Source organism: Populus nigra, chromosome 9 (genome assembly GCF_951802175.1).
Source record: "Populus nigra chromosome 9, ddPopNigr1.1, whole genome shotgun sequence".
In the NCBI taxonomy this organism is placed as follows: Eukaryota; Viridiplantae; Streptophyta; class Magnoliopsida; order Malpighiales; family Salicaceae; genus Populus; species Populus nigra.
This window is the reverse complement of record NC_084860.1, coordinates 942,634-967,662: the sequence shown is the minus strand read 5'-3', so window position 1 is coordinate 967,662 and position 25,029 is coordinate 942,634. Positions and strand designations below refer to the sequence as shown.

The 25,029-nt window shown below is 32.8% G+C and overlaps 2 protein-coding genes across 2 annotated transcripts; one reads left to right on the top strand and one right to left on the bottom strand.

Moving 5' to 3' along the window:
- Positions 1-5,284: 5,284 nt before the first annotated feature.
- On the bottom strand, positions 5,285-6,040 carry LOC133703075 (uncharacterized protein At4g22160-like). Its single transcript, XM_062127483.1, has 2 exons — positions 5,577-6,040; positions 5,285-5,486 (listed from the first exon to the last, which is right to left on the bottom strand). Exons 1-2 carry the CDS (start codon positions 5,993-5,995, stop codon positions 5,438-5,440), a joined length of 468 nt encoding a protein of 155 aa, XP_061983467.1. The 5' UTR covers positions 5,996-6,040; the 3' UTR covers positions 5,285-5,437.
- Positions 6,041-7,727: 1,687 nt separating this feature from the next.
- LOC133702640 (plant UBX domain-containing protein 4-like) lies at positions 7,728-10,734 on the top strand. Its single transcript, XM_062126948.1, has 4 exons — positions 7,728-7,959; positions 9,119-9,404; positions 9,794-9,889; positions 10,123-10,734. Exons 1-4 carry the CDS (start codon positions 7,808-7,810, stop codon positions 10,504-10,506), a joined length of 918 nt encoding a protein of 305 aa, XP_061982932.1. The 5' UTR covers positions 7,728-7,807; the 3' UTR covers positions 10,507-10,734.
- Positions 10,735-25,029: the final 14,295 nt, after the last annotated feature.

Genomic DNA, 25,029 nt, shown 5'->3' with positions numbered 1-25,029 from the left:
TATCCAACCATCACATTGGCTCTAGGGTGTTCTATAATTAGGCTTCTATCGTAGCCCTCACACCTTCCATAACGTATCTTTTCTCGTTGTCATAGGGAGGTCTAATCTTGGGCTCATATTGTGGCCCTCACACCTTCTTCTAAGGTGTCTCCACTCATCGTCATGCGGCGGTTTGAACTTGGGCTTATATCGTGGCCCTCACACCTTCTCCTGAGGTGTCTCAACTCGTCGTCATATGGCGGTTTGAACTTGGGCTCATATCATGGCCCTCACACTTTTTCCTGAGGTGTTTTCGCTCATCGTCATGCGGCAGTCTGAACTTAGGCTCATATTGTGGCCCTCATACCTTCTCCTGAGGTGTCTTCGCTCGCCATGGAGCAGTCTCATCCTCCTTCATCTAGGTTGACTCTAGTGGCTTCAAGATTCTCTACCAACATATGGACTCAAGAAAGATTACTGCCACTGACTGCATAGAAAGAGAGAGTTGCAGTACACTCCTCGCAATCCTCCACCTCGATTTCTATGTTTGGAGCTTCTACGCCTTTCTACTTGACAGCTCCACCTACACCAATTCTCTTTAGTGTATTCGTCTTTCATAGGCGGTCGCCTTTTATCACAGACGTTTGCACCCCCTCAATTAGGTGCCTTCACAATAGCTCTTTGTCCATCCTTGCATGTATTGGAAAGGTCTTCACCTGTTGTCTTCATCAAGAGCACAATAGACTTCCTGTTGTACAACTTTTCAAACAGTCTTTGCTCTGAGCTTCATCTGGAAACTTTTCTTCTCCTTGCACTTGTTGCCTCATTACAGCACCTCGTTGGATCCTACAAGTACTCCTGCACAATCTTCATGTGCCCTCGTGCAATTTCTATTCTCCAGATTTCTCCTTTTTCCTTGCTTATGTTTGATAGCAACTCATCCTGTCACAACACCTATCCAAGTCAAAATAGGGTGCCAATCTTTATCCCCTTGCTGTATTTTTCTTCCATTATCAAGGTTTTCATCAATTCTCCCCTCGAGAAATTACAGTCATTGCATCTAACTTTTTTGGAGAAATCACCACTCCATAAAATCCTTGATCATACAGAACCCAATTGTTCCCCTTGTGCCGTCATCCTGCTAGTCTTAACCAGTTTCATTACAAACTATTACATATACGAAAATAGTACCGTATAGATAATCCTTCAACTAAGCAAGTTCTCAAGAAAGATTAGAGGGGTCACAACGGTCCCGCTTAAAACCCAATCTTCTAATTAGAACTTCTTAGGCCATATCTATCCATCGTACTGCATTTTCGTATATACAACCATATGCTAGCTTTGTTGCAGCTTTCCTTTACAAGTGATCTGGAATATTTTTGTTTTATACATGATTTCTCAACATCTAGCGAGACTACTAGTGCTTAGATTTGTCAAGATTGGTCTTCATTAATTTTCACTCTCCATCTTAAATCGTCCACATGATCGGGTGTCCAGAGTATCCCAATTATGCCTTCCCTCAAGGCAATTAAAATTTTCCCCACTAAAAAAATCAGCACACATAATTGGGCAAATGTGTGTGACTTCTTCTTCTTCATCTCCATCGACCACCATCAAGACCTTCAGATGCCTCATGATCAGGCAATCTCTCTTAAAAATTCACCACCACCACTTTCAGTCCAAATCTCAATGATCGGACTATACCATTATATCCGGAACAATCAAATTTAGCTAGAAACAAGTCTGAAATCTTCCAAATCGCATTTCAGACGGCTAAGATTTGATCAAAACAATTATGGCCTCATCAACAGCCCAAATTCAATCTCAAATCCGGTTGCACGTAGGATCAGCTACACTGGATCCTTTCCCTCGGCTAGCGGCTCGGCTTTAACTCGACTCCAACTCAGCTCGGCTCATGGCTGATGACGTGGCAATTGGGTCCCACTATGCTGATGTGCCAGCTGACTAGGCGTGCCAATTGTGCATGCTAACGCCCTGATTACGCCATGATGATGTCATCCTCCATCCGGGTCAGGCACGTGGGTTGAGTCGTCTGGTATTCAGGTCGGGTCAGCCCATCTAGGCGAAGAAGACGTGTGGGGCGCGTCTGTGAACGTGGGCAAACGCCTCGTCGACGCGTGTGGGCTCGTGCGGCCATGTTCCACGTCAGAATTTTGCGTTGTTTTCACCGTTGTGCTCGTCTCTTCCTCCTCTACATGGTGGTATAGTCAAAACACAATTTTGACAACTTTTATTTTTAAGCAAAAATCAAAGACCACTTTAAACCAAATGCTCTGATACCAATTGTTGAGGAATCCGACCGGTGATGTACTGATAGTTGTCTATTGAAGGCTAAGCACACTGACACAATATTTAACGTGGTTCGGCAAACCACCTGCATCCATGGAAGAGGTCCATATTATTAGAGATAGAGAAAGGATACAATACAAATACATGAAGGAAGAGGATCACATCCACTCAAACTCAACTCTCAGCTCACATTGTTGCCCTTGCAGCTCTTCTCTCTTTCTCTCTTATTCTCTTCACATACTCTGTAATTCTCTCTAACTTTGTGCTGCTCTCTTAGTGTCTATTTATAGGCAAGAATGGTGCCATCAGCTCCAGCTCATTTTCAATAATAGTGGCAGCATATGGGTTACACCATTTTTATCAATAGTTGGTGTAACTATCATTGTAGCCTTTTGACAATAGCATCCTTCCATCTTAGGATAGGCTGAAAAGTTGTTGTCCATTAAATAGCAACATCCCAACGTGTTCTCCTTTTCGGATCTTATCAAAAATTATTGAGTGATCGATCTATATGATCAATTTTCTTTGTTGTGTTAATTAGCCATGTTTCTTATTTGTCTTGCTGTAAGGGGCATCGAGCATGCCTAAGTCTGCCACTCCAAAGCCTCTGTCAAACTGATTGGAGCTCTAAACTAGGTCTGAATATATGTGTTTGCTGTCCTTTGTGTACTCATCAGATCATTTACAAAAAAAAACTACTTTTATTTCTTGTGGTCTTGGATAGAGTAGTTACATTGAACGAGTTAACCTCACTGTTAGGTTGTCATCTGTCAGCATTTCTCTCTGCATGCTTACTTCGCTTTAATTACGACCCTATTTAGTGAGAACTCTCACTAGCTGATGGAGTGGGCAGCTTACATAAAATTTGTGATCAATTTCAGGTTCAGGGAAGACATCTTGTGCTCGTGTCAGTGCTACTCTATCTTGGAATAATTTTAAAATAAATTTTTATTTTTTAAAAACATGAGGTGCAGGGAGATATATCCTTTCTGTTTCTACTATCTTTTTTCTCATATCTTGAGATAATAATTCAACACTATATAATATTGCTAGTATATTTATTAGTTTTCTTTTTTATTAAGGATTTAAATGTAAAATATTAAAAAATACATGGCTACTCCCAAACCCAAACTCCTAACAATTTTCTTTTTGGTCCACAAACTCATTTTATTTTCTGCTAAAGGATATTGACTCTGTTTTATACTTTTCTTTGTTAGTAGGAGTCTTGTCCCTATGTTATTGATATTATTTTCTTTATGTTTCGCAAGAGTTGAAGATATTGAGATGAAGAGAACATGATTTTTTATATATATCTTTTATTTTAAAAAGATAAAAATTTATTTAAAAATAGATTTATATTTGTATTTGTATTTGTATTTCTTCAATCAAACACATTTTTATCTTTTTTATATCTATCTCTTATATCCAAGAATACTAACCAAACACAACCTCTGTTTTTTCTTTATGTTATCGCTGAAGTTTATAATATCAGTTTGCAAATTCAGAGAGAGTGCAGGTGGTATACTAGTCAAAACATGCTTAAAATGTCGACTCATTTGTTAGTAGTTCCTTTTCCCAGATCGAATTTTGTAGAGCCCTGGAATTCTTGCTCGCTTTATTTCCTATTCGCTTTTTATTTATACAGGTAGCATTTAAGATTGATCGATTTGAACAGGAAACGAAAGTGGTAGTCATTGCTGCCACAAACAGAAAACCTTGGGCCTAATCATCCTTCTCTGATCAGGTAAATCAGTGCAAAGATCTCTGTATCATGTTGATCATTGCCTGAGCCAATTGGAGTGCATTCTAACTCATGTTTTATGTGCGTTCTTAGTCGTGTTTGATTCAATGGTTACCTTTGGTGCACCTGATCGGCAAATCGCCTGGAAAAAGCTGCCCAGAATGCTTAGCACCTAACAAAATCGGAATTAGAGGAATTTGCTAGAGCAACAGAGGAGTAAGCAATCAAATTGTTCCGTGTTCATGTAGAAATTCTCATAAAAGTAGTTTTGAGGTGGGGCTACGATCATTTTGGAAAGATTTTGGTCCAAGCGATGAGAGCATTCCTTCTGTACTATGTTAAGCTGCTTCATTTTCTTCTTTCATTTTCCTTCGCGCTCATATTTGCTCTTGCTGTATTCAGCATATCTGGAAGAGATGTTAGAGATGTGTGTCAACAGGCAGAACGATCATGGGCATCAAAGGCAACCAACTAACCATCTCATGTCCTCACACATCGTATTGTTTACATGTCTTTGCATTCGCAGCATAATCGATAGATAATTCGAGGACAGGCAAGTAAAGATGGATAACAAGGAAGTCTTCCACCTCCGGCAGAATACACCAAAAAGATCCATGAATTGAAGGAAGGCTCTAGCTAGCATTGTAGAGCAGAAAATTCAAGGTTCTAAGCATATCATCTCTACATGTTTCAGTCTTCCCCCTCTGGCAGAATACACCAACAAGCTCCATGAATTGAAGGAAGGCTCTACCTAGCATTGTAGAGCAGAAAATTCAAGGTTCTAAGCATATCATCTCTACATGTTTCAACCCCTCACCTCTGGCAGAATACACCGAAAAGCACCCTGAATCAAAGGAAGGCTCTAGCTAGCATTGTAGAGCAGAAAATTAAAGGTTCTAAGCATATCATCTCTACATGTTTGAACCCCTCACCTCTGGCAGAATATACCGAAAAGCACCTTGAATCGAAGGAAGGCTCTGGATAGTATTGCAGAACAGAAAATTCGAGGTTCTATTATGCACCCACAGAAACCTCAAGTGGATACATGTTAGAAAGATTGACAGAGGAATTGTAATTTCAATGTTATATAGCACAAACCCTAGGTATATCTCTGCATGTAAGGTTTATATCAACAGATGTATAGCATGCATACGAGTCCTAATAAATCAGCAGAAGGCCAATTTCAGGTTTTGCCGTAGGAATTCTGTACTTGGGGTTTGCAAAACAGTAGTTAGGATACCACACCATCAAACATAATGCAAAGAAGCAATGGATGCAGATCTCTTTATTGCTCTGTCCATTCTTGACTTAAATATAGAGAAAACATCAAGCAGACATTTTTATTTGTTAAAAAGAAAAGAGAGGAAAAGGGCAAGAAACCAGGGCCGAATCCAATACAAATAGACTTCAAAAGAAGAAGTTGCATTGTAGCAAACTTAGCAGCAAAGCTCCTTCCCTGCATTAACCAATCACGACTCAGTGAGTTAATCAGTCAAAAAACATATAAAAGTCCCAAACTTTTTCATTGAGAGAGAATGAACTTTACCTTGACAAAATGGGCAGCTCCCCCTCTTCTTCTCCAACTCGTTTCCTCTTTCTACTCGTTCCTTTCCCGGCCACAATCGAAGCAATCTGCAACTGAGTCTGCAACATCATTCTAGTCAACTCAGCCTCCAACTCCATCCTCCTTTTCTCTGCCTCCAACCTTGAAGCCTCTCTTGCCTTGATCATCTCCATCTCTGCAAGGTCCATTCTCGCCATTGACTCCGAGAAGACCCGGAAACTCGCTGCAAGATCAGCAAGTCTTGGAGGTGACTCGGAGCTCACAGAGTCAGAACTCAGTGGATTATTAGAATCCTCGCTGTCCGAAGGGACTTCACCAGTCACCATTCCAGCATCACAGGCATGCTTTAAACGGTTCTCCTCTTCCCGGTTCGGTCTGGCTCGATCGGCTGCGTCTGCCATTACCTTATCTTTGTTCTATTCTACCATGCTCTCCTACCATTATTATCACAGGGCCACTCATAAAGTGAAGATGCTGCCACGTCAGCTAACTTTGTTGTTAATGGGACCCACCAACATCTCGATGTCTCCTTTCTTTGATGATTGAAAAGTAGTGAGTTGCCCAACCAAAGTAGTAAACCTAACTACAGTTAGATTTTTTTGTTCTTTCAGTTCACGGGAAATGGCAAGTACTTCAACAATGTAACAAAGTGAAAATATAAATCACTTAAACTTGGTCACTGTCTTCACTATCGTGGTTGAAATTGTTTTTTTTATTTAAAGAATATTAAATTAATTCTTTTAATATTTTCAATATAAAAATTATGAAAATTATTTAAAAAATATTAAATTAATATTTTATTTATCTAAATTTATGTGTGTGTTGTAGATTGATGTTAGCAAGCAATATGATCATAACTTGTTAAAAAATTGTTTGTGTCAAGGAGATGCGTGCACTTTTATGCATGTATGATCATGTGATTGCGCAACAATTTAAATATAAATCACCTCTAATTCAAGAATTTAAATCAATAATTTATATATTTGTGATCTCTCATGGTTGGAGGTGAAATTTCAAGAAAAAATATAATAGATAAATAAATCAAACCTTTATATGTTAAAAAAATTACACAATGAAAAAAATAGAAAAATAATTTTAAACTAAAACATGAGTGAAATATTAATTATTTCAGGTATCAAGTATTTAGACATTATATATGGGAATATCTAAATAAATAAAAAATATGATTATGAGAGATTAAATAGAATAATGGAAATCATCTCTAACCTAAAAAGAATCATATGAACATCCAACAAGTGTAAACTAAGAAAGAAAATTGGTGATCGATGAATAAATGATTGATTGGTATAGGTGTCGATTGTCGAACTCTCAATTATCATGGACGATGACCTGAACCTAGAGTTACTCGGTCCATGAATCTAGCACTCGCAATCGAGTTTCCACACTTCTTTGCATGGAATTTTGAACCCCTTTATTTTTATGTTTTAAAAGTAATTTGTGAGAAAAATAATTATTTTTTTATATTTTTAAATTATTTTAATATAGTAATATTAAAAATATTTTTTAAAAAATAGATATTGTTGTCGCCGTACACCCCCAAAAACTTCAAATATCCTACTACATCCGTGAAGAATCCGTTTTCTATTTGCCTTGATCATCTTTGTCAGCATTATAGTAATGTTAATAATAATAATAATAATAATAATAAGAAGAAGAACTTTCATGCTCGACCCTTGCAAAAGAAAGATGAATTTCATCCGGATTTCATATTATATTAATGATTAATTTCTTATTTACATCGTAATTTGTTATTGATATTTCATTATATTTTTTTTAAGATTTGTTTAGTTATAAGGGTTGAGTTGAGAGTTTTTTTTGTTTTTGTGTTTTTGTTCTTGAACTTTAGAATAACTAAATTGATATAATTTTTATATAATTTAAATTAAATAAAAATTAAATTTTAAAATTAATAAAAAATAAATTTAATAACAATACAAAATAGTTTTTTTTGTTTAAATATCTGTTGATATGTCTAAAATTATTTTTTTATTATTAAGTAATGGATAAGACATGCATGAAATAGAAATTGACTCGTAGTTACAGTTACCATCGCTAATCTTCGTATAAAATAAAAAATAATAAATATATATAAAATTACCGTACCAAAATTATTAATATCTGCTGGTTATAGGCTTTTTCTTTCTTCCTCAACCTCATCGAGTCTCAACAAATCTATCCAAAGCAAAACAAAAATGGCGTCAAGGGACAAGAAACCAGCAAAACCCTCAAGCAGTCGAGCCGGAGGTATCCGTACTCTCTCCGATCTGAACCGGCGTTCCGGGCCTGACTCTGACAGCGACGACGAAGATGCTCCTCAAGAGTACTACACTGGTGGAGAGAAAAGGTAACAAACAAATACCCCCTTTAAAACCCTAATTTTATATCGAGATTTACTTCCTCTGGGATTTCAAATTTTGATTTTTAATGTAAAGTTGCAATCTTTTGTGGATTAGCAATAATGGGTTCCTTTTATAATTGATGAATTCATTGATTTGTTTGTTAATTGGCGGGTTAGTAGTGATAATTGATTGAATTTTGAAGTGGATTTTTAGTGCTGAGGGTTGAGGATGAGTCTTTTGAGAAGAAAAATGAATGGGGTGGGTGTCTTTAGTCGTGGTAAGAAAGATACTTGAAGTTTAGGCATTGAAAATCATGAAGTAGGAAGTTGCGCATTTGAGAGTTAGACAATTAGGTGGAGCGATAGTATGGATAGGGGTTCTTGGTTTTATTGCTTGGTTGTGTAGTGTTAATTCCTTGGTCAATGGAAACAGTCCTGCCCCTTAGACGGATGGGAATGCTGTCATCTATTGTAAATCAAAAACTGTCATTTTGATTATTATTTTGTTTAGGCGAGCATTGGACTTGCTGTATTGAAAATGCTTTTGGGGAGGGTGCAAGAGGATCTGGATAACAGCATTAGTAGGGTCTGGATAACGATGGGATTTATTTATAGAGCTTGCTTTTTGTAGAGGTTCATTTACTATTGATGCTAGAGCTGTAACATAGGTAGAGAAGAATCATCTTACTCAGAGTCTCGACTCTAGGCATGTAGACTGAGTACTGAGCAAAGAAAGCTCCATGGTTCTGGAATGTTTATAGATGATGGTTCTTTAGTGCATTGTTAGCTTTATTTCTGTCATATATTTATCGAGCCCTGTCATAAGCTATTCCGTTGTATTTTGTATTTAAAGCACTTATAATTCCAATCCTTTGTAATATTGTAAGGAACCAAATTTGATCTTGGTGTATTTTCATATTTTCAACTATTTGTTAATTCAATAATTTTAAGATTTTTTGCTCTTTATCTCGCAAATGTTAGAAAGCTTTTCAATCCCACAACTGTGGCTCCTGAAATATTTCACAAAGCTTTATTTGCTAATGCCTATGTCTATCATTTGTTTTTATCTGACTTGTTGCCCTTGGTCATTCCTTCCTTTATATAATATATGTATGAAATGTGTTTATTTAAGTACTTTGCGCAATTCTAATTTTTATGGTTGCAGTGGTATGCTTGTCCAAGATCCTACAAAGGGTAATGACGTGGATGCAATTTTCAATCAAGCTAGACAGCTTGGTGCTGTTGAAGGGCCTTTGGAGAATATTAATCAATCTTCAAGCTCAAGTAGCTTTAGTGGAACTGGGAGATTACTCTCAGGGGAGACTGTACCATCTGCTCCTCAACAACCTGAAGCTGTTGTTCACAATATTGTTTTCTGGACGAATGGTTTCACTGTAAATGATGGCCCTTTGAGAAGTCTGGACGATCCCGAAAATGCATCTTTCTTAGAGGTAATAACAATATAGATATAAAATGAAATAAAAGAAATTATATAGAGTGAGAAGAAAAATTTAACAAAGTGGAGTTTTGATTTGTAGTTAGTGATTGTTTCCACCCCTTATGTGTGAGAAAAATTCAAAGCTCGTGGTAATTGCATCATTCTCAATCAATATCTTTTCACTATCTTGCTTGTTTCAATAATGACTAATGATTCTGCTAGATAGGTAGTTCATCCTAAGACTTCTTTTTCTACGTTCTCTTGAACCTTTATTTGTAGCAGCATATGCTAGGGCAGCTTTTGTTTTATGTCGTCGTGTTTTACTTATTCCTGGTCCCTTATTTCTTCGTTATTATTGTTTGTGGTGATATTATGATTTTGTTTTATAATGTTTTATTGCAGAGCATCAGGAAGTCCGAGTGCCCGAAGGAGCTTGAACCAGCGGATAGAAGGTCCTCAGTTCATGTCAATTTGATTAGGAGGGATCAAAAGTGCCCAGTGAGTCCCTTTCTCTCACTCTTTTCTTACTTAGACTAATCATTATTTTTGGAACTTTAGAAATTGTCATCCTTTTTTAATCTCCGAGTCAGTGTTTTGGTCAGTCTTGTTCCCGAAAAGAGCATCAGCATGCTTTCACATTTGTGTTTGAAATACATCGGCGTTGGTACATGTGTTTGAAAGACATTGGTGCTGAGCCGTACTGACACTCCTCTGTCATTGTTTTCCTGCAGGAACCAGAGAGGCAGCGCCATGTTCCATTCCAAGGTGTAGGGAGAACTCTAGGAAGCAGCAGTACTGCACTTGCAACTGAACCAACAGCTGATCCTGCTCCTCTGAACTCTGCTCCAACCCCTTTTATGGGCCTGGTTGTGGATGAAACACTGCCATCGACTTCAATTCAGCTTAGGCTGGCTGATGGGACCCGCATGGTGGCCCACTTTAATAATCATCACACAGTCAATGACATTCGATCCTTCATAGATGCTTCCAGGCCTGGGGCTGCTCTTAATTATCAACTGCAGTTGATGGGTTTCCCACCTAAGCTTCTTACTGATCCAACACAGACAATAGAGCAGGCAGGCCTTGCCAATTCAGTTGTTATTCAGAAATTCTAGCAAAAGCTGCAAGAGGGTTGCATACTGTCTCTAGGCATGATGGAGCTGTTTCTTGCAGCAAGTGAACCGATTTTATGAACATGAAGACCTTGAACATATGTTTCCTTGTATACAAAAATGAGGGTTGGCGGCTGGTTGATTGGAAAATGGAGTTGAATTTTGTGATTCCAAAATGTATTCTTCTGCGATGTCTTGTAAATTGTATGCTGTTGTTTTGCTTGCTTGACATTTTCTCACTGCCCACTTTATTCATATTGCCGGCAGCTGTTCTTCCCCTACAGTCCTCCAAACCAGAGTAACCCATGCACCCATGCAAGCATGGCCCAACTTGGTGAATAGGATTGAAGTAAATGAGTACAAGGAACCATTGCTAGATCCTTGCTGGATTAGCACTTGCAAAATCTGCAGTAGCCAGCCCATGGCTCACAAGCCCAGCCCTGAACTGAGGAAAGGACTGTAGCCTTAACAGAGTGGCTTAGCACTAGGCAGCTGCAGTACATGCCCTGGATAGTCCTGGACTCCAGGCCGAAGTCTACAATCTAAAAATGTCTCTTCGTACCTAACATCCTTTACAAAGTAAGACTAAAAGATCTCTGTCTCTAAAGCGGATGCACGCAAGGTATCTTATTCACTACTTGGTAAGGCATCTAATGATCACAGTGAGCCGGTGAGGCATCTCAAAACACCCCTCTCAACAGTTTCTATCCCCATTCATTGTGCCATGGATTAGACAAGAAAAAGATTCTTTTGTCGGCCAAAAGAACCCGTTTGTGCTACCATTTGAAAATTTCCCCTCTTTAGGGCTCGCCGGACTAAAGGGTCCCCCTGAGCCCATGTGCTAGCCATGCATCAACATGACAGCCTTGCATGATTTAGAGCCCGTTAGGCGACATGGTATTTTTGTAAGTATCCCCCCTCAAAAGTCACTAAAAAAAAAAGGTTTTGTAATTTTCGAAAAGTTGCTTAAAAGCTAGAAATCAGAAGTTAAACTTATTTATAATTATAATTGTCAGATTTTTTCTGAAGTTTCATCCAGAAAAGAAACTATGGTTAACTCATATTTATTATTTTTATTTAAAACAATATTATTTTAAGTTTTTTAAAAGTTTTTTTGGTATTGACATGGTTAAATCACTTAATTGTAGCCATATCAAGATCAAAATTAGTTCTCTAATTCTAACTAATGAGACTAAATTAGATTTAATAATTATGCTCGTAAAAACATTTTAGTAAAATATCTCCAGGATGTTATTCACTACTACACACACACACACTTAAATAATGCTATACACATAGATAGCACTTGATGCATGAAACCAGACAAAACAAGTTCATCTGCAAGTTAGTTGGTGTGTTCCAAAAGCTCTTTGATTTTCTCCATGGGACGACAAATTCATCTAGTCCAGCCAAATTTCTTCTGCAAGCCAAACGCACCCTCAAGCAAGTCATTGGGGGTCATGTCAAGGAACATGTACACAAGGCCATAGATAGGATCATAGGTAAGCTAGCTGCTCATGCCTCGTGTAGCAAAGCAAGATTCCCGGCCTCCTCTTGTTGCCAATTTGCGAGCGAATATCAGACCATTAGGGAAACACACTGATAACTTCATGTCCACATTTCAAAGAAACCGAGAGTGGTGCCATCCACTTTATGAATGAAATTAGTGGTTGGATTATTGATTGAAGATCTTCGCTTATGTGGTGCTGGTGCACATACAATTTTGAAAAGAAAACTAAGACCCCACCATTCAAAGTGGTTTCCCTTGAGGGTTAATTTCTCTTTAATCTACAAGTTGACTGTACTTTGCATTGATCATGACGTCCCAATTGTGGTTTAAGTTCATAGACTGTTTGCCAATAATATTGGCCTCTGAGTTGCATCAGATAAGTTGACCGTATGGTTTCTTGCTTGCTGTCAAAATCATTAGTAGCTACTTTAATTATTATCTCCATGCTTAAGACCTCCAAGGAACTTCTTGCTTCCTATGGCAATGCACAAGATAACAGTATCCTGGTGCCTTTCTAAGCTGTCAATGGACGAAAGCATGCAATTATCATTAAAACTCGAGTAATCAAGTGGTTGTTGCTGCGAGCAAGACCTTTAATCTGACACCCACAGCTCATTTCATAAGCTGTCAAGGAACACAAGCATGCAATTGTCATCAAGCAGATATCTTTACAACTTCAGCTATGTATGGGCACTCATGGAATGTTGTTAAATCATGCAACTCTTGCATTACTTGCCCCTTTGCACTGCACGTTGATCAATGGGTGTTTATATGATTTTCATTTCTTGAAGAAACAAAATATATATACTCGATTAATATTTTCTATGTTTAACAAATCCATGCTTGTTATTTATGCTATTTCAACCAATGTCTAGTACTTTATTTTTGCGTAGATTTGAAGATACTATTGAATTGACTATAATGATCAAGACCTGCCGGCATTTTATTATAGATTCCTATCTTGCAATAGAAGGGATAAAAATAAAAAAAAAACATGTTTCATTATATCTGACAAAAATTCACATTAAAATTATTTCAATAATATATTTATTTTATTTTATTTATTTACTTAAATCAAATACATTTCTATTTTTTTACAAATAATGTAATAGTAAAACACAATCCAATAATAAAGACACGTCTTGGAATGAGTTTTAATTTATTTTTTATTAAGATTTGATTTTTTATTTTAGATTAATATTTTTTTAGTATTTTCAAATCATTAAATATATTAATTTTAAAAATAAAAATAAATCATTTTAATATTTTTTATAAATAAAAAATATTTTAAAAAATATCGTTATCATATTATCAAAAAAATTAAATAAGGAGCAGGCTCACAAAGTTAATCAAGAAAATGTGAACAACACCTTGATCAAGATCTAGGCCATTGAAAATGTTTGGAAAACTTGATTTTGGAGGATTAGAGTAGCAGGATCGAATCATCCCAACTTTTATTGACAATTCTGAAGAATATAAACACGTGCTCTCCTAAACACATGACATCAATCTCACCCTTCACAATTCACACCAGTCTTGACACAATTCTAATGACAAATTGTAATCTCCAACACCTGTAAGCAGAAGATTAACCAAGGTCTGATCATGGCCAGTTGGCCTTCTACTTAATTTATTTAAGCTCAGCTAATAATTATATCCTGTACTTGAAGATTCTGTCATCATTTTAATTTTGCAGGTTCATATAGAAATATTTTGCCTTGGCGGAAACTAGTGTAACAAGTGACTTGCCAGGCCAGGTCTTGAGTAAACGGGTAATCAAGCTGACTTGTCATGCTAAGCTGCAGATCGATGGGTCATTGAGTTAACCCGTTAAGTCAGGCCGGGTCCCATGACACTAAAACGACAACGCCGGTGGCCCTTCCTTGTGTTGTTGTTGGGCGACTAATCTGAACGTGTAGCTCAATTTGACAGGAATGGACGTTCTTTGTTTACACTAATAAAGATAGAATTTCAAACAGAAGTATCATTAATTAGATTCCGTGGTAAGTAGAACAATACTAAATAGCTAATTTGATCGTGATGATTAGTTGTTTCTCTCCTGCACTTCAATTATGGGTTCCATTTAGAATTTGAAATTGTTTGTTTATGCATTTTAAATATATTTTTAATAATTTTGAATGATTTTGATATGCTAATAAAAAAAATAAATTTTAAAATTTAAATAAAATTATTTTTATAAACTTTCAAGTTAAAATCATTTTAAAAAACAATCCCAACCATACTTTTTTTACTATTCTTGTAAAACTATCAGGCTAGGGTCCTCTGATTGCCAAGATTGTTGTCTTTCGTTTTGAGATCTTCATTATTCTTACAGAACCATCAGGCTAGGGTCCTCTGAAATCTTAAGCAGCAGCCATGGAATCTTTTTCTATTAAGAGATGTAATCTTCTTGTGGGTTGTGCTGGTGTAATCTATTGAATGGCCATGCAATAAGCACTACGGTTCTCAACTGTCTGCCCTGTGTGAATGATGATTATATAAAGACTAAAAAGAAGCCCGAGTAAAGATCCATTGCACCTCGAAGTCAAGAAGCTTTTCTGTTTATGGCATATCAAAACTTATGCTAGAGTTGAATTGTTGATGTTTGATATCGTCAAAGAACAGTGAGACAGTGGCCTTCATCTTCTTCGATCGAGTTTTCACCAATAAGAGACGCCTTATTTCTTAATAACACACACCTCATCACAAGTGGCCAGATTGAATGTTCAAAGATTAACATGATTTCGCCTACCGCATAACAAAGACAAGAAAAAAAGCAAAAGAAGACTACTTTTCCAGCCCAGTTGTGAAACCTGGTATCAATTCAATCATCCATTAATTAAGAATCTAATTCGGGTTTTATCAAATTAACTTGCTAATTCATATATAAATTCACTCAATTAGCAACTCGAGTCTTCAACTCAATTGATATAAAAAGAAAAGGAAACCATCCAATTAATTAAGAATCTAATTCGGGTCGAGTCTTCCTTTAATTTTTTATTTAATCAAGCCAAGTTCTCTTTTATTATTTTAAATCATGATTTAAATTAACCTAATAATTCAAATATAAATTCACTCGACTCGAACTCAAGTCTTGAACCGGATTGACATATATAAAAAATAAAAGAGAAGCCATCCAATTAAATTCAACTTAACTTGCCCACACAAACTAAAAATGACAGGATAAGAACCCTACATGGTAAACTAAAATCATATCCCAATTTAATTTGAGCATCATCAATGAAGTTAAATCCTTATTGCAAGCCAAGTTGGCATGCACTTTCATCTAATTTAATTATTAAATGTTAAGTATTATATTGCATAATAATTTTTTAAAAAAAATCATTAAAATTATTTTAAAAAATAAAATTTAATTTTTTTAATATTAAATATATTTTTAAAACACATCTTGACACGTAAAAATACAAGGAAGAACAGCATTTTAATGCGGTGATCCAAAAAAAAGCAGAGAAATCGGAGTTGGGGAGCGGCTTCGTATATTTTTAATGGCTTCTGCACCCTTTGAGTGGGACAAGATAAAATAATTTGGCTTAACAGCGTCCAAGAGATTATAGAATTTCTTGACCTATGAGACACACTTTACATTACTGGCTTGTCGTCTTCGTTGTTTTTAATGTTGTTGTCGATTATGACTGCTCATAAGAGAATTAGAGAAATATATAGAGGACGAACATTTCCAGAAGTGATAGCTTGTGGAGTATCTCATATGAAAGAGAATAAATTTATTTTTTTTTCTTCTATATATGGTAAGGTGTTTTATTTTTTTAAAAATAATTTAATTTAATTATGTAGAATTTATCTCTCACAATCTATCATTTGATTCCAGACAATATGAACCCAGTAATCAAATAGATGTTTACTATATGAATGATTTAAATATATTTGTTTCATGGAATATAAATATTGAGAATCTAAACTGATATCGAGAATTTGTTGACTTTGAGCCAAGAACTTATTGGTAAATGTGCTTTGATTACTTTTGATTGATTAAACCCTTAAACTAATAATAGTTAAATTAGGTCAGATGTTATAAAAATATTATTAAAGTCTATGATCCATTTAACCTGAAATTTAATTCTTGTATTAGATTTTAAATTAGATTATATTAAATTAGATTAAATTCAATTAATTTATCAACTTATAATCTGATTGACCAAGTTAAATTTTATTTTGATTTTTTAAAAAATTAAATAAAGTTATTTTAGTTTTTTCAAAAATAATATTAAAACCACCATGATCAACCCGTGTGCTTATAATTTGTGTTTTGTCCGGGTTATCTGCGTTTAATATCTTTGTTATACAGTCGTATCTAATAATCAAAAACAAGAAAGGCCTGGTTTTGTTTTTTATTTATATATATTAAAAAAAAAACTTTGGATGGAAGGGAAAAAAAATATAAAATTGGAAAAGAAGAAAACCCTTTACGTTATATCATGCAACTGTTGATAGAAAAGACGTAAAGTTAAAATCAGAAAAGCTAATAATATAGTAGGTTGAAAGGACCTCTGCCTAGCTAGGGTTTGCTGTCCCTTCCTTTCCCTTCCCAATATTATTATACCCTCTGTCTTCCGCTGCTCTCCACACCCTTCAAAACCTCCACACACTTGCATACACCTCTAGCAATGACGTCCCTCTCTCTCTCTCTCTCTCTCTCTCTCTCTCTGCTTTCTTTCTTGCTTTTCTCTTATTCTTACCCTGTTGTGACGGATTCGCGTACTGTGACACTTCACTAAAATTCACTATCCCCTCTCTCCCCCTCCTATTTGTTATACTGATAACCCTAACCCCTGCAGACCACCGATCTGGTGTCAAAATTTACGTAGCTAATGCATCAGACACGGAACAAAGCTTAGGGTTCTCCCCTTCTGAGATCTGACATTGATTCTCCATATCAAAGGCAAATTGTAAAAGAGAAGAATTTGAGAGTTGGGTTCCATACGAGCTTGAATATGATAGGGAGCTGAGTCATTTTTTTTAATATTTGTCAAATAACTATTTAACTTGAAATCTATATAAGTAATCATTGTAAACTCAAACATAAAATATTAGATGAACTTTCTGATTGTTTAGTTGTTAATAATTTAATATTTATTAAATAATCATTTCAATTCAGTAATTTAAGACATTAAATAAAACATTTAAATAATTCTATATTAAATAATAATTAAAGGTATCAACTTGGACTCCACCAGAGGAACCACACATGCCCTGGACCCAGATCGATTGCGGACCTCTGGGATTTTTCTGTTCTTGATAGATTATATGCTTGGGTGTGTGTATAAAAATATATATATAAATATACACACACGCACACGACATGCACCAACCTTGCTTGCCTTGGTGTACACGACCCTTTTCTTGATTGTGCACCCTACCCTACGTTATTTATGTGTTTTCAGTAGATAGTTTCTTAAATTGGGTCATGCCCAGAATAGGAAACTTGTATATTAAACGACAATTTGAGCATTGAAATAAAAGGGAAAGATGCATTCATGTGATAGAAATCATACAATTATTTTCTCTTTAAAGTATATATATACTTTGCATATAAAATATGTGTTTGGTGATATAATTTTTATATCACCAAACACATATTAATTTGTTAAAAGGATTTTGAGACAATCATTTACTCAACCTTTATTTTATATTTTTACCAGTATAAAAATAAAGTAATAATTTTTTATTTTATGGGTGTTAAACTAGGTTTTCTTTCGAAGAAACAAAGGGAAATTCATTATCCTTGCATGAAGGTTTTTTTCTGTTTTTTTGAAATATTAAAATAGTATTTGAAGTTGCGGTGAGATACTTCTCAAAAGTGCTTTTTATTTAACAATATATTAATATAATTTTTTTTATATTTTTTATTTTTAATATCAGCATATTAAAACTATTAAAAAAACATATATATATATATATATATATATATGATTTTTATTTATGCCAAAAACATCCAAACACAGGCAACAATAATAAGGCAATGACAAATAGCATCTAAAAAATATAAAGAACACATCTTTTAGGTACTAAGAGGATGGAAGACATCTGAACTTCACAGGGATGGATTTTAAATCTCTCAAAAAATAAGGACTATATAAATCAATCATTAAAGGGTGAGATGGCAAGAATCTCAGTCTTAGGGACCAGGGCCAACCCTGACCGCTCCCTGGTCTGTCTTCTCTTGGAGCTGGCACCAAACCCGTTCACAGCTAACTCAATTCATACAGGAGCCGGTAGTCACATGAAGCACACTTCATACACGTGGGGGTCTCTTCAAGACGAAAAAATGGAAGTAACATGCAATTCCATGATCTCTGTGTTTGACCATTTAAATTCTAATTAGTCCTTGGTTTTTGAAAATATATATAAGTAGTCCCTTCACTCTTGTTCAACACTGTCCAGCTCCAAATCTCTGTGTTTGACCATTGAGCTAGTGGTTTAGAGGTTGACCTGCTGAATTGGATCTGATTTATAACATTATTAGGTAGTGAGAGCTTAGAGAAAAACCAATAGATTAGAAAAAACCAATTTGTTTTTCAGCGTGGTTACAGTTATTTTAAAATAGTTTTTCGTGTTAAAATAAATGTTAATAATATTTTTTTTATTTTTTAAAAATTATTTTTGATATAAGTACATCAAAATAATTTGAAAACACTAAAAATCTATTAATTTAAAGTAAATAAAAAAATAAAATTATTTTAATTTTTTTAAAAAATATTTTTAAAACAATAAAATAAACAGAATAATACGAAGCAGGACCAAAGAATATTTTTACTCCCACGTTTTCTAAGCGATTAGTGCCATTGGCTTCGAATGAGAGGGAAAAAAAAAAGACAGCACATGAATGACGAATTCAATCAAGATTCACAACATAAAACAAAAGAAAGCACTCCATGTTTTATTTATTTATTTATTTATAAGTATGGTATATATTATTTTTTAAAATATTTTTTATTTGAAAATATATTAAAATATTTTTTATTTTAAAAAATTATTTTTAACATTAAAATAATCTGAAAAAATTAAAATAATAAAAAATATATAAATTATTTAAAAAAAACTTTCGAAAGACAAAAAGAAAACAGTACAAAAATTATTCCAAGCTACATGCATGCCTGCCTCTTTTATCATGTACAAGCCTCTCATATGCAGGCGTTACAAGCTACATGCCTGCCTCTTGGACTGCACAAGAAGAGTACTACAAGGAGTCCTTAAGTTACTATTTCACTAGTCATGTACAGTATGTGGGGGGGTTTTTCATTCTTAATTAACGGTTGTTAGTTCTAAGTAAAATGTTTTATATAAAAATATTTGTAATCTTTCAAAAACATTTTAAATAAATGACAAATGTAAATATTTAATAACCAATCAATGAGCGTTTGCGTGTTTCAAAACGTTTAAATATAGTGATTTTAAAAATAATTTTTAAAAATAAAAAAATATTATTTTAATATATTTCATCACAAAAAATACTTCTTTACTAAATTCTACTCTAATCAATTTATTATCTATCAAACAATGTAATATTTATCGCATTTAAAATGTTATACATGAACATATTTCCTGCAAACCAGATGACTTTATCAAGATGCGAAATCATTCATGATCACAATTAATGATTACAACACCGCTATTTTGGTGGCGATTGGGATTAGACGAGGAAGAGCTAGGAGACAATTTGCTCGAGACGAGTGGAGCTAGAAGCCATGATTCGTTGAAGCTAGAGGCTAGAGCTGCCATGGTGTATGGTAATTATTTTTAAAAATTTATTAACCTTAACAAATTAAAATGATATAAACATGTAGAGAAGATGATTTTAGAAAAAGAAAAATTTAAATCTTGCGACCAGCCGTGTCGAGAAGAGACATTCGGACTGTCCCACAACCTTTATCAGCTTTTTAAACGGCGGTAACCCACTGTTTTTTCCCCTGCTAACAGAGCTTGGATTAGATGCTATGACTGTGACTAAGCTAATAATTATGGTGCAAGAAAAGCTACATATTTTCAATCTTGCCAAAAGATCTTTTCTCCCTTCTGTTTGTTTTTCGTCTTCACCTGTCCATGACTTGTTCGTCGAGTGCACATGTGTTTTGTGAACAGAGGTGGGATAAGGGGGTCCGGATTTTTACAGTTCATGGAGATCAGATTAGATTACAGCATGCAATTCCTTGTCTTGTTTTTAAGCTCTTCTTTCTTCTTTTGCGGATTTCACTGGCCACAAATCTCAGTTGTGTTTTCGGGAGTGACGTTGTTTTTTGTTTTAAGTGTTTTTTGGAATTTTTTTATAAAAAAAATATTAAATTTATGAGTTTTTTAATTATTTTTAGTAGTATTGATGGGTTAATGCAAAAAAAAAACTTAAAATAAATTAATATATTTTTAATCAAAATTTATTTTTAAAAATATATATCATGTAAGATAATATCAAATATTTTTATGATTGTGGTTTAGTTTAAAAAAATAAATTTAAGAATAATTATAAATTATAGCTTTATTTTAGCTGGAGTTTTAAATGAAAATTTAACACAAATTGCATTATATAACCAAACATAGTTTAAAAATAACACGATAGTCAGTTCTGGATTTTATTTCGAAATGGTTTGAAAATTAATCTAGTCAAATCCTAGTTAATCTCGTAAAAATTGAGCAAGATCTTACTGGATGCAATTTAAAAACAAAATTGTCAATACAATATTTTAAACAAAATAATTAAAGATGTTTTTTTTAATAAAACTAAAACAATATCATTTAAAAATAAAAACATTTCATTCCAGTCCATAGTCAATTTAGTGAATTTATCAAATGTCAAATAAGTAGTTACAACTAACAAGAAATAAATAAAAACGAAGTTAAAAATGAAATATTCATGTTTTAATCAATGAAAATTAATTGATTAATTAAAATAGATATAAAAACAAAGTATATTAGATATCTCTTCTTTTTTTCATTATACAGCCTGTAAAGATTGTATTTTACAAATAACAAATAACAAATATACACACACACACACACATAGAAATAAAATTAATTAGAAACACTAAAAACACGTCAATCTCTCTCTCCAAGTGGGTTTTTTTTTAAATTGACCATTTATTTGAAGTCTTAAAAATCATAGCCGTGAATTCTACAAGTATAAGTCATTTTTCTCCACCTGTCAAGTCCTGAGAGACCTCCTTTATCAATAGACTAATCATAATTTTTTTTCCTAACTAGACTTAAAAACGTGATATCTCAATTTTGAATTCAGTTTTCCCATGTATTTTGGGAATCTAAAAGTTGTCATATGAACATTTAAGGGGTATAATTCATTTTTTTTTAATTAAGAGAATATTTGAAAACACGGATAAAACTATAATTTTTTATATAACTAATCTGAAAAATAATTTTTTAAAAATAAAAATTATTATTTTAATATATTTTTTTAAAAAAATATATTTTAAATCATCATCACTATTATAATTTAATTAATGATACCCCAGAAAAAGATAGAATTCTCCGAATGATCTGGGACCCAGCAGATAAGCACGCAGGGCCTTTTGCGCTACATCGTCAGCAACCCAGTTACAAGTACAATTAATCTATTTTTGAACAATTGAAGAGTTTTTTGTGTATACTCTTAACAGCTTCCTGCGAGAGAGAACGAACATTCAATAAAAATGTTTGCTTGTTGAGTAAATGGATATAATCTTATATCAGTTGAATATAATTGTTCTAATTATTATTATTTTTATTAATATAAATGTTCGGGTTAACTTATGTACACCTCAACTAATCCCACGAATCTTAAAATTAACGACCATGTAAATCTCTAGTGATTATCGTATTAGTAATCACATGGTTCAAACTTTAGATCACCGGAAAATCAGATCCTTTAATTCTAAACTCTTATCACCGAATCACCTACTAAATAGTTATAATTATTTTAATTATTAATACTAGGATAAATTCTATGATATTTAAACTATAATCACTAATGAAAAACTTTTGGTTTTTTTTTTATTTGAAAAAAGAAAAAAGAACTTTTGGGGCCTTAGCTTTTCTTCAAGAGTTAGTAATATGAACAAGGTTTGGAAGAATTTTAAAAGACATTTGGCAGTCAAAAGCTAGAAACCATAAATCGAGACCTTTGGATCTTTGAATTTCATTTTAACACAAAAGTATTAGCAGACACTTTAACAATTATGGTCACAGCTACAATAATTACGGTCAAGGAAAAAGCTCCAGTTAAAAACCAAAGTTATACCAGATGCGGTCCAAAGGGAATTAGAAAATAAGAACATAAATTTCATTGCAGCCAGTATTTAACATCTTTTATAGCCATAGCCATTGTTGCGTGGAAATTCCAATAGAGATGGATGCTTTTTATTTTTATGTTTCAAAAATATTTTTAAAAAATTAATATTTTATTAATGTTTTTAGATTATTTTAATGTATTAATATCAAAAAAAAATATATATATATATATATTATATATATTAAATATATTATTTTAATGTATTTTTAAATTAAAAATATTTTAAAAAATAACTGGAATTACATTTTTAAACACCTTATAATTACAAACGTGTTACAACAAATGGGGATTTGAATGGGTTATGAGCGGTTCGGTTAATTTATATCTATCTATAGATTATAAATTCACAAATTTGATTATTATTTTAAAATGAAATCTTATATTATTTGTTTCTGCAATATTTGATTCATTATTAAAAAAAACATCACATTTAAACGAAATTATAATCTTACCATCAAAACTCAAATTAGTTTACTCTGACAATATTAATTAGTATTTATAGAAAATCATACACATGATCATATATTATCAACCTATAGATTTAATTTCTGGGTAAAAGACATAAATATCTTGATAGAAGACTAAAAATTGTAACTGCTCGTGACAAACAGGGTGCTGAGAAAATGCAAGGCATGCAAAATTTATAGCACATGTTTTATTGGTAAAAATATCAGTCCACCAAACATCAATGACAATTGAACAGTACATGGATGTCTTAAAAATGCTTGCAGGGCGGAGACAACATAAATGTGGCAGTGTTTTCACCGGCTCAGATTTATTGAATCACATCATGTAAAATTTAAAGATTTATTTTAATTTAATAGTCTAAAAATTATTAGACGTGATTTTAATATATAATTTATATTATTTTATAATATATCTATTTAAATAAAAGTTATTTAAATTTAAAACTTGTACAAACTTAATATATAATTTATATTATTTTGTAACATACTCTCTTAAATAAAAGTCGTTTGAACTTGAAACTTGTATAAATTCACATTATATTATATTTAATTTTTATAAAATAAATAAGAATAGTGAGATTTGAACTCGTGACCGCTTGATCATCAAAACTTTAATATCATATTAAAAAATCATCTCAACTCAATAATTTAAATTATTTAATAAAATTTTAAAATATAATTTATATTATTCTTTTATATTCATCTCCCCGTAACACCTGAATAGAAAATATTTTTCACGTCCAAACCCTAGAGAATATGATTCCCCTAATTTTAAAAGAAATTCACTTTCTGAAAAGGGGGATTTAGGGCCATGTGAAACGTCAATTTTGTGGAATTCGAAGGTATTTTTGCATGCTAATCGAGATGAGATCACATCTCTTTTACACCTTTATACTAATTTGATACTTCCAGGAGAATAAAATTTCTTGAGCATGGCTTCGAGATTTGAATACCGAGGGGCAACAAGCAGGACACAAATCCTGAACTCATTGAGGTTATATTATAGATATTCCATCACTTCTATTTTGTATGTTCACTTCTGAATATTTCCATGTATTACAAAATATCATTTATTGTTTTGTCGGTTGTTTGTATTTTAAAAACCATCCCCTTTATTACAGAAGATATTGTCTTGTCGGTGGTTTATCGAGGGGCACATCTCCAATTAAAATTAAAACTTGTTTGTTTGCTAGAAAATAAATTATTTTATGATATTTGATAGTGTAATAAAAAATAAATTGAAAAATACTTTTTAGTATTTAATTATGTCATAAAAAATAAGCTGAAAAATAACTTATTAATATTTTATTTTTCTCAGTTTATTAAAATAACAAGGAACAAATTTTACAAATTAAAAAGTTGAATGACAATGAAATTTTAAAAAAATATAATTTCATAAATTATCTCAAATAAAATAAATAATGATCAAAATAATAGAAATCAAAGCTAAAAAAAATAAAAGATGAAGAAATTAAAATAATAATAATAATAATTAAAATTTCACAAATTATTTCAAATAAAATAAGTAACAATCAAAAGAACGAGGACGAATTTAATACATAAAAAATTTCAATAAAAAAATGATAAGGGAAAAACAAATAACAGTTATAAAAATGAGTACCAAAATTAATATAAAAATTAATTTTTAAGAGATGAAATTGAAAAATAAATATTCAAAACAAAAAATATATAGCAATTAAAAGTTTGATGATCAAATTTGATATAATCAGCAAATAATATGACATTTTTAATTTTTTCACAACTTCTAAAAAATGTTTTTCACCCAAATTTTTCACGAAAACACTTTTCTAGAAATCAAGCCAAATTTTTTTTTGACTGAAAAGTATTTTTTATTTACCAACTTTTTTAATAACAAATATATATAGAAAAATTTTAAAAATAACTTTTCAGAAAATAAATTTCAAAAAACAAATATGACCTTAGATAGTGTAAAATGATCAAACTAATGAAGAGGTCTTTAGAATTTGATTCCATCACTGAATCGCATTCGAATAATTAGAAGATTACCTATTTTAACTGGTGACGGTCCCAAAAGCTTCTAAATTAGACCTAGAAGGTTTTGTTTTGGCTTTTTTTTTTGTTTTTTAGTTTTGTGGTTTATTTATATTTTTTATTACCTTTTCTTTTATTTTGTATTTTCTAGTTTATTCAGGTTGATTTTTAAATTTATTAAAGAAATTATAAACTTTATAGAGGGACTCACTATTTTGACATAA